Source organism: Chaetura pelagica, unplaced genomic scaffold (assembly GCF_000747805.2).
Source record: "Chaetura pelagica isolate M959 unplaced genomic scaffold, ChaPel_1.0 scaffold45, whole genome shotgun sequence".
NCBI classification, from domain to species: Eukaryota; Metazoa; Chordata; class Aves; order Apodiformes; family Apodidae; genus Chaetura; species Chaetura pelagica.
The window spans coordinates 2,871,795-2,881,489 of record NW_009953217.1 but is presented as its reverse complement, the minus strand read 5'-3'; the positions used below and the strand labels follow the sequence as shown (position 1 = coordinate 2,881,489).

Sequence of the window (9,695 nt, the reverse complement as noted above, 5' to 3'; positions counted from 1 at the left end):
GGCTGGCATTTCCACTTTTCCATCTATTGACAGATGTAAATCTACACCTCCCCCTATCCCCAACTGAAAAGCTTAAAAGTAAGAATCTAAGCTGATTAACACAAACACGAGGGTCACCCGGACCTTGACTTACAAGATAAAACTCATCAAGCTCTTGGTGAGAGGCTCTTTTACCTTCAGGCTGAGATAACTTGAATGGTCTTTAAATAAATGAAAGCTCAGTAAAACAAGCCAAGGGCAGTTCACTGTAACACAGAGAGACCCTATAGCTGTGCTCAGGTGGAGGAACCAGGCATTGATGAGTGGGGAAGGTGGGGGACTATGTTAATGTTTTCATACAACTATCTGTTTATGTTCACTGAAATAACACAACAAAACAACCCAGAACTGCTCTTTTCCCCCTCCCCGCATCTGATAAATATCAAATAATAACAGGAGTGACTTATGTGCTCTCTGCCTGGTACTTCAATCTGGCCTTCCAGTTAATACACACCATGATTAAAGCATCTATAATCTGCAGCCTGTGGAGACCTGTGGAGCAGCAGCAGCAGCGGGTGTGCAGCCTGATAAGGGTTGTTCACTCGGTGCAGATGAAACTTTTAATATTTATAACTGCTGATTTTTTTCCTGATGCCTCCTATTAATGGGGAGGGGTATGAAAGTTTAAAGATAAAAGCTTGATGAAAGAGCAGTAACATTTTTTTCCAAGGGCAGGCAGGGGCTTAGAGCTATCTCCACCTAAGAGCTGGTTTAAGAATGCTGTTTAGGCAAGTGCGGCATCAGAGATGGGGATGAAGTCTCTAGAAGAACTTCAAGGCTTGTTTCCCTGAGCTGTCTGCAGTTTGTCTTGTCTGCACCAAGCACAGGGACTGCCAGGCACCACCACAAAATAATGAAGTCTCACCAGGTCAGCTGCACATACTTGGAGTAAAGTGCTAACAGCATTTCCAGCTTGGCACTGAGCGGTGCTGAGAGATCTGAAAACACCCTGTGTCAGCCTGAGCCTGTCTTACACCACAGCAGCCCAACCCATCAACAGGAGCTGCAACAGCCAGCACACAGGGTACTTGGAATGCACTTAAAATAAACTGCACCTTGCTCCAATCAAGTCACCATTAGTTGTGGTGCAGTAGCTAGGAACCAAGGCTGGCGAAACAGGGATAAGATGCTGGTGCCTTCAGTCTTCCTCCTGGGAAAAAGTGAAAGCCCCCACTTCCAGCACCATCCCTCTTCATGTGCATTGACAGTATTTCAGTCAGAGGCTCTGCCCACAAGGCAGAGGCTGCTACTTTCCAATACTCCCCAGCAACAAAACCTGCCCCACATGTAAACTGTCCTTGTTTGGCACCAGGAGAGCCCAGGATGACAGATGCCCACAGCTTACACAGCCTTTCAGATGCCTTGTTGACAGTCTGTGTTCCCTCTGTCCAAGTAAACCAAACTTCCTTATTTTGAACATCAGAAGACTTGGACTTGCCCCGTGCTCAAATGCTTTAATATTTGTGCATTTAAAAACAATCCTGACACTCCCAAGTGTCAATATTATGAAAGATAAGAATGACAGTGCCCATCAGTAACATCTGACAGATATAACTTGGCCAACCTGAGTAAAATAAAAGATGCAAAGGTATTCAAAATATATACTCATTAATTTAATCTGAAAGATGAGAAACATATACTGCTTTCAAAGGTAGTTATGTCATCCTCGTAAGCATCAGAGCACTTCAAAATGTTTAATATGCACATACATACAGCAAACATATGATACAGGGAGATACACTCCAGAGCTGAAATACAAGGTGTGGGTGAACCTGAACTGAGGTGGCTCAAACTAGAAGTTATCTCAGTCATTCTGCCTTCCTACCACAGACAGCAGAGGTGAAAGAAAAAAGAAAAGCAGGTTGGCCAGGGAGGAGCCAGGATTGCTTTTCCACATGAGAACAACAAAGATTGAGACTTCTTTTTAAAAAAAACAACGAAAAAAACCAACAAAAGCAACCCCAAAACAGAATGACAAAAAAACAAATGCTGAAAAAAACCTGAACTGAACTAAAAAGTATCAGAGAAAAGAGGTAGAGCTGTAACCTCTGAGGACAGGCCCATTGTTTGGGAAGCACAAAGACAGCTGGAGAAAGAAAATGTAACAGTGTCTCCAAGACAGCTGCAGTTTTCCTTATCTGCCAGAAATTTCCTGGTCTCCAGTTTCTTGACTGTTCTTTCTCCTCACAAACTATGATTTCAAAATATGCAGGCAGAGTTAGTGTCTAGCAGGAGAACATTAAGTTATTGAAAATCATTAGGGAAAAAAAAAGTCCTGAGTTTATCTGCATTCTTAGTAAGAAGTTTATCTCAAACTTAAAACACTGGGGAAAAAACCCCCACAACTATATCAGAAGGAATTTCTGCATGACTTCTGAACTATATGAAAAATCCAAATTACAAAGCCACCTGGTACCCATGGGCTAGTTCAAAGTTGATTAACACCTGGATACACACTGGCCACAACTCCTACAACACTTGCAGGCTGCAAGCAGAACTACATTAAGCTGCTTATCATTCTGAAGCACAAATCAAGGATTAGACATAACTCCCACTGCACATCAGATGGCTTCTCTGGCTACAGAAGTCATCAGAATTATGCTAATTTCCAAAGCTCATGAGAATTGTGAATTAAGCAACCTTATAACATTAGATAGATGTACATGAAGAAACACCAGCAACACTTCATACAGAATTTCTGAGCATCTCCTATCAGTTGTTTTTGACAAACCTGAACTTTTCAGTGTCTCAAACATGGAAGTGCTGAGTATTTAGAAGCTAAACAACTCTCTGAAGACATGAGTTTAACCGTGTATATAAAAAGTATAATTAGAATACCAAGGGTACACAGCTTTGTGTTGAAGTCAATTGCTACAAACAGGCTGTCAGCTCTAGTACAAAAGTAACACGTTGGAAAAATAAGAGCAGTGGCCAGAGCCTGCAATTCCCCTCAGTCCCACTGAACGGCAGCAAGATGGTCTGTCAATGCAGTCACTGATCACAACCAGCACCAGCAGCTTTGGAGAAAAGGGCTGTAACTCCAGCAATGAAGAGGCCCAGAAAACTTGGCTCTGATGGAAAATCCCTCCCAAGTATCAGGTGGCAGTATGGAATAATGAGAAACAAAGAGCAACAAAAGAAAGTCCATCGTGGGTAATGGCAAAGGTCTCTGAAGACAGCTGCACCTTTCTCAAGCACTCCAGCTCTCACCAGAGGAAGATGCTTCACAGGCAGGTACCCAGCACAACACGTGAGCTCTGTGCAGGTCCCCAAGGTCAGTCAGTTGTGCAGATGTGTTTATAAGAGATGGCATCAATCTAAAGTGAAGTGCTCTGCAAAAATATCATTCTTCTTCCCAAACAAACCTCGTATTTGCTCAAACTCCAGGGGCACATCAGCAGCCTTTTTCTTTACTTCTTTATCAAAAAGCTACCAAGAAAAAAAATAGAAGATATTGGCAAAACTCTTCAGCTCTTCACCCTGGCTGATACCACTGCTCACTCTAACCTCTTAAAAGATCCAACAACAAACCCTTTATATAAAAGCCAACCCTGTCACCCCATGCTGTTATTTAACAGACTTTCCCGTTTTCCCTGGCTCTGAGTAACCCAAAGTTAGCCCAGCTCCCTCAGCAGCAAGGCTGACATGGGCACAGTGCCCAAGAATCAGATTCCTTTCCTCTTGTTCCAATCATTCCCAAAGGCACAGCCACCCTACCTCGTAAGCTGAGAGTTCCAGGAGCCCGGAGATGTCATCCTCTATTTCAGACAGTGACTGGTTCAGGACAGCAGCTGCCTTGGCCACATCTGGGTGATAATGGTTTTGGAGAGACTGCAAAAGCAAGACAAATAGGAGATGGTCTAGTAAGCACAGGGTAACACTGTAATCTGGCTTCCCACCAGGCATCTGCCCCTTAGTTGGTCGGATCTTCAATGAACATCAAATTCTGGCAGAGGAGGCAAGTTTGTACTGTGCTACTAGAGAGCTTCACAAAATCCTGATTCTGGACATCCTTCAAACAGTCAAAGGCCTCTTCCACCTGGTTCCCACCCAGCTCAAAGCAGACAGACTCCTCCACAGGCCGTGCCTACAATGCACAACCCAATTCTGCCACCTCCACAGCCCTGATGCCACAAACTGAGATCCTGCTCTCTGGGCTTCCTGCTCCTGCGCAACATTCTTGTTGCTGCTTCAGCCCCTTCCACAAAGCCTTTCTAGTATTTAAATGGAAAGGGATAATTCTGCCATTAAGGTTTTAGAGCCATCAGGAATAATTGAACCAATTTCAGCCTTCATATACCATCCTACAAATGATCCAGGTGAAAGGTGAACGTTACAATCTTCTCTAGCATTTTTAAACTAATTTCTACAGGAAGACCTAGCTGCACCCAATTAATTTCTATCAGTGCTCAGCAAGTTCCTCTCTCTCCTCCAAAGCAAATAAAAAGCCTCATATATTTGCAGCTTTTTTTGTCTGTTTCAGTTAACTGCACTTTCCAGCTGCGTGGTCAGATGTGTCCTCACAAGTCACCTACTTATTAGCATGTACAGTTTTTCCAGAGTGTGGAATCTCTTACCTCTTATGTTGGGATAGAAAAGGATAAAGACTAAAAGACCAGACAGAAATTAATCTAAGTGGGACTGCCAACTGCCAACATGTGTCAAGGAAGCAGCAAGTGTGGAAGAAGCCCAGACCAGATGCTCCTTTTGAGCTGACATACCTGAATCTCCCAGAGAGAGCTCTCCAAAGCCCTGCTTTTAGATGGCTCCTCTTCCTCCATAATATATGGATCTTCTGACATACCTAAGGAAATAAAGGCACAGAGCTAACACCTCCTGCATGATGTACACAACCCCAAAGGGAAGACAGAGACCCAGAGCAGAGCTTCAACCAGTTGCTCCTCCCCAAAATATTTCAGATCCAGGAACAAGAAGGACTCAGGAGACACTGAGTGCAGCACTACAGAATATTACTTTTAGAGCACAGAAAGCAGGGCAAAAAAACTGGAACAGTGTGATGAACAGGATATCTCAGTGACTACTGATGCTCAGCACTGGTCAGTTAAATCACTCAGTGAACTGCTGAGGTCCCAGTGGGGCCACCTACACAAGAACACTATGGACTGAAACTGAAGAAGGAAGTCTCTGGTTTCTGCATTCATGTTTTCATTGTGTCTGTTCTAGCTCCCCCAGCCCTTTAGCACTTGTAAGAAGCCTGGGTCAGTGTGCCAGGCTCAAAGCAGCCCTCTCCCAGGGAAGCACAGAGGCCAGGGAGCCAACTGTGAGGCTCCAGATAAGAGGAGCAATGAAAGCAGGTCTTCACAGTCAAGAGACCTTGCAGGAGCAGCCTGCTGGCTTTCCACAAACTCAGGGGACAGAGGGATCCTTCTACACCTCAGAATTGGAGCTGGGACATTCCTTCCTTCTTCACATGAATCCCGCTCCTTATTGTTGTCTAAAAGCACAAGACTCTCCTGCTCATCTTCCCTCTTACCTTCTGGCCCACTAGGCCTGTGCACCAGCACCCCGCAGGCAGGGTGCCTCCTGAAGAGGTTACAGAGGAAGGGGATGACCATGAGCAGAGCCTCGGGAGGAGCAGTCAGGGCCAGGCGGGAGAGGCGCTTTATGAACGCGGCCACCAGGTACGCTGGCAAGTGGCTGTTGGGAAAGAGACAGGAGAGATCAGCGTGTGCAAGTCCTGCCCAGGGAGCCTGTCAGGCTAAAGATCAGTGGGGCTCTTCATGATTTTGGGTGATGGAGTAAAGACACGGTGTAGGAATCCTGCTTTCAAGCAGAAATATAGGGTCATGTGTGCTGTCTGGAGCTCTCTGCAATGTCAATCTTGGATTCTGTCTTCTCAGTATAAATTAATCTAATCCAGTAGGCCTACTGAATGCATTACATCCAGATGTGTGGGGGACTGTTCAAGAAGAGTCTCTGCTCAAAAAAAGTCAGAGGAAAAGATGTGAAGATACATAATAAAGATGCTACTTACGATGACGACAAAAACAGGTCAAGCAGATGGAAGAAGCGAGCTCGGTACTTCACATGATAGACAGAGGGGTCTAGAAGACTGTACAGCTTTTTGTAAAAGTCAGGATATTCTCTGTTAGAAAAAGTAAAAAGACAACATCCATGGCTGATAAGTGATGTACAGTGGAACCACACGGTGTCTAAATGTTTCTGTGTTTCCATCACAGACTGCCCCAGACCAAGCACTGCTGTGCTCTCTTCAGCTCTTTTATTTCCCTCCACAGCCACCACTTGAAAACAACCTATAAGGTGAATTTACAGCTCTCACAGTGCCCAGCCATTTTCAGGATGTGAAGCTATGTCCAGTGACTGCAAATGGTACAGGATCCAGTGAAAGGCATTCCAAAGACTACAGCTTCACTGTGTAATCAAATCAATAGAAATCGATTTTCAAGTGCTGAGCAACCACAGTCTGCAGAAAAGGATATTTAGGCTCAGCTGAAAAAAAGGTCAGACTATCAAAAGAACTCAGCATCCAAACAGCTGAGACTCTTGTCCAGAGTTTGGCTGTCTCATTTGGGAACTTAAAAGCCTGAAAGGTGTGGAGAATCCATTTCAGTTCCTTTTGCATAAAGCTGTAAGTGCAAAACCCCATACTCCTTTAAACAAGATGCTCTTTCACTTACAGATTATGCTGATGAATCAGAATAAATAATCCATTTAAGGCTAGAAGACTGATTGCTCCACCTGTAAGAAAGCAGGCAAGTATCAACACAGTAAGAAAATAAGTATCAGCTTCAACTTCCTTCTATTATAAAACCCTCCCACAAGGAACACAAAACTAAGAGCACCTACAATTTCACCTAAAACCATCCAGAGGCTCCTAAGTCTCTCAAAAAGATGAAGCTGTAATTTAGAACAGGCTCTGAAGGACTGAGAGAGACAAACATTTTGCTCTAATCCCCTGAAAACGCCACAATGGGGAGGCAAAGGTCTCCTCTGGAAGGACACTGATGTAGGAATCTCCATACCCTGTGTCCAGGTGCAGCCCAGCAGTGCTGGCTGAACTCGGCATTTAAAAGAGATCACTCCAGTATTCTAGCTTTCCCAAAGCCTTAAATATGATCTTCCTGCCATATAAGGATCAACAACACAGACACAGGAAAAAACATCTCACTTTCAGGGACAATAAAGTGCAGCCTAGTTCCTTAACTTCATCCCAGCCAAAAGTACATCTATTTAATCACCCAGGCCGTGGTGTTGAGTCCAGCATCCCTTACTAGTCCACACATTCCATGCTGCAGAGCCTCACAAAGGACAAAAAGCCTGTTTTCACTCACCTATGCCATAGGCCACTGTCAAGAAGTCTATCATGAGAGTGGGTTCATTCATGTAAGGCAGGATGGAGTCATGCAGAATGACAAGAACTTTTTTGTAAAGGGCAGTGGGTAGCTGTGAAGGACAAGACAATTCAGTGAAACAACCCTTGCAGGGAGAACCTGGAGAGCAAAGAAAGCTCAAAGAGGAAACACGCAAGCAAAGGACAATGGAACAGCTTGCAGCAAGAGTTACCTCATGGGACAGTTTACAAGTGAGAGCTACAGTTAACTGCTTTCTAATAAGAGGGTGCTGAAAACTGAAAGTGTCATTACAGCTCAGAGGGGAAAGTCGAGGCAGTGGGAAGTCAAAGGCAGCAAAAAGGCCTGGGAAGCTTTAACTTGTGAGCAGAGGTTGTCACCTGTGGATCATGCACACTGTTAGTTCGGAAAAGAAACAGACTGTGCACGAGGTCATGTTTCTTAGCAGAACAATCCATGAGAAATGGTGACAGGGCTTTTCCCATCTGACACTGAAAGCACAGTGGGGTCCTACCAGGAGCTCCCTGCAAGGACAGCCACAGCCTCTAACAATTAGCAACTGGAGAGCAATGCAGATTGGTGGCAGAAATAACACTCACCTTGTGCTTCAAAAAACTGAGCCACATTTTTTCAAATGCCTGCTTGTGTGCCTTAAAACAGAATGGCAAGCAGAGTTAAACACACTGGTGTAGATAAAGCTCTTCTTTAAGTTGATAAAATCTCAACTAGGAAGCACCAAATAAACACTTACCTGCAGCTTTGACACTTTCAATTCCTCCCTGTTATCTAAGAAGAAAGGGAAAAGAGATGTTGAACTTGAAATGGATGTTCAAACAAAAAAATAAGATCACCCTTTTTTACTTAGTCCTTAGTTTTACTTAGTCCTTTTTAGCACGTTAATGCTCAAAAGTTGGGCTTAAGTCCTTTTCTTAACATAAGGCCATGAGGAACCCCACTGCAGACTGAGGAATACAGATTTTGTAATCACAGGAGTAAGCATTTTTCATTAGCAAACAACAGAAAGAGTCTTTACACAATAAAAATCTTAAGCCTGATTTTCCTTTTCATACAAAGTTCATCCTGTGGAACTTACTAACCTTGCTTCATCATAAATTTGACCATGTCAGTCTCTTTGTTTGGCATGTTAATAGGAGAAATAAGGGAAAATACATTCTGCTGGTAAAATGGCAGTGGCCTCTGAGAAAAAAAAACATATAAACACACATGAAGACAGTCTTAGCATAACTGGTACACACTGTGAGCAAGAGGAACAATAAAACAAGTCTTCAAGTGAGCACACTCATTTCTCTCGCTTCCCAAGTCTCCCCATGCACCACTAGTCCCTCCCTGCCTCCTGCACAAGATACCTCTTTCAGAGCAGTTTATCCAGCCCCACCTCAACAGTAACAACTTGTTACCTCTTTTGTCTTCTGCATGACTTGCCCAATGCTCTCAGTGACGGCCTTTATGACAAAGTACCTAACATCATCATACTCCATATACTCTTGAAAGCGAGAGATCAGGAGCGAAGCGTCCTCGTGCAAGGGCAATAAACCATCAACAACCACCTATCACAGGGTTGGAAAGGAAAGCAAGTCAGTCCCTTACAGTGCTGGAGCAGCTGGTGAGCTGTGACAGTCAAGGACATCCCACTGTCTTTCTGAAAGGCAGCTAGCACTGCCCCAGAGCCATGTCCACAAGCCATTTTGACAAGCCCTCCCAACCTCCAACCCTTCATGTCAATGGCAATGTCACTTACAAACAGTGGCTGAACCAGGGCCAGTACCTTCCCTCTCATCTCCCAGTCCTTGCAAGCAAGGCCAGGGACTCCAAAAATCCACCCCAGAACTAGCACCTTGTGAGCACTCAGGAAACGAGATCAAACACCAGCAGGTGCCACCTCACTATGGAAAGAAGCTCTGGGTCTTAGTGCTCTCTCCAGAACACCACCCTTCTGTCCCCTTGAAAACCTCCTGGCTTACAATCTTAGTTCTGGAGAAGGTGAGCATGAGAGGCTGTGTGTGCCACTGTGGAGGAGACTTTCACTTCTGCACTTACCTTCACAAGTTCACGAGGAAAAGTCAAAGTCCCTTTCCACTCTATTTTGGTCAATGGATACTGTGCCTCCAACTCAACAAACTTCATCAGGGTGCACAGAGACAATTCCTTTGGGGAAAAAACAACAACAAAACCAAAACAAAAACCCACCAGGGGTCAGACCCAAAGGAGGCAACTTCTAAAGGAGGGAGAATAAACGTAAGAAGTTTTTGACTGCCAAAGCTGTGTGCCCCACGGCTGGCAGGCTGGGGAGCCTGAGCCCCAGCC

The 9,695-nt window shown here is 44.5% G+C and overlaps 1 protein-coding gene across 1 annotated transcript in view; it reads right to left on the bottom strand.

Moving 5' to 3' along the window:
- Positions 1–3,351: 3,351 nt before the first annotated feature.
- Positions 3,352–9,695, bottom strand: part of NOC4L (nucleolar complex associated 4 homolog (S. cerevisiae)) — a 6,803-nt gene continuing 459 nt past the window's right edge. Inside the window, exons 2-13 of the mRNA XM_009997642.1 lie at positions 9,429–9,536; positions 8,789–8,938; positions 8,468–8,567; positions 8,122–8,156; positions 7,970–8,020; positions 7,353–7,464; positions 6,699–6,759; positions 6,035–6,145; positions 5,534–5,697; positions 4,761–4,843; positions 3,757–3,870; positions 3,352–3,468 (exon numbers count right to left, since the gene is read on the bottom strand). Coding sequence (XP_009995944.1) covers positions 3,352–3,468; positions 3,757–3,870; positions 4,761–4,843; positions 5,534–5,697; positions 6,035–6,145; positions 6,699–6,759; positions 7,353–7,464; positions 7,970–8,020; positions 8,122–8,156; positions 8,468–8,567; positions 8,789–8,938; positions 9,429–9,536 — 1,206 coding nt within the window. The remainder of the gene's footprint in view (positions 3,469–3,756; positions 3,871–4,760; positions 4,844–5,533; positions 5,698–6,034; positions 6,146–6,698; positions 6,760–7,352; positions 7,465–7,969; positions 8,021–8,121; positions 8,157–8,467; positions 8,568–8,788; positions 8,939–9,428; positions 9,537–9,695) is intronic.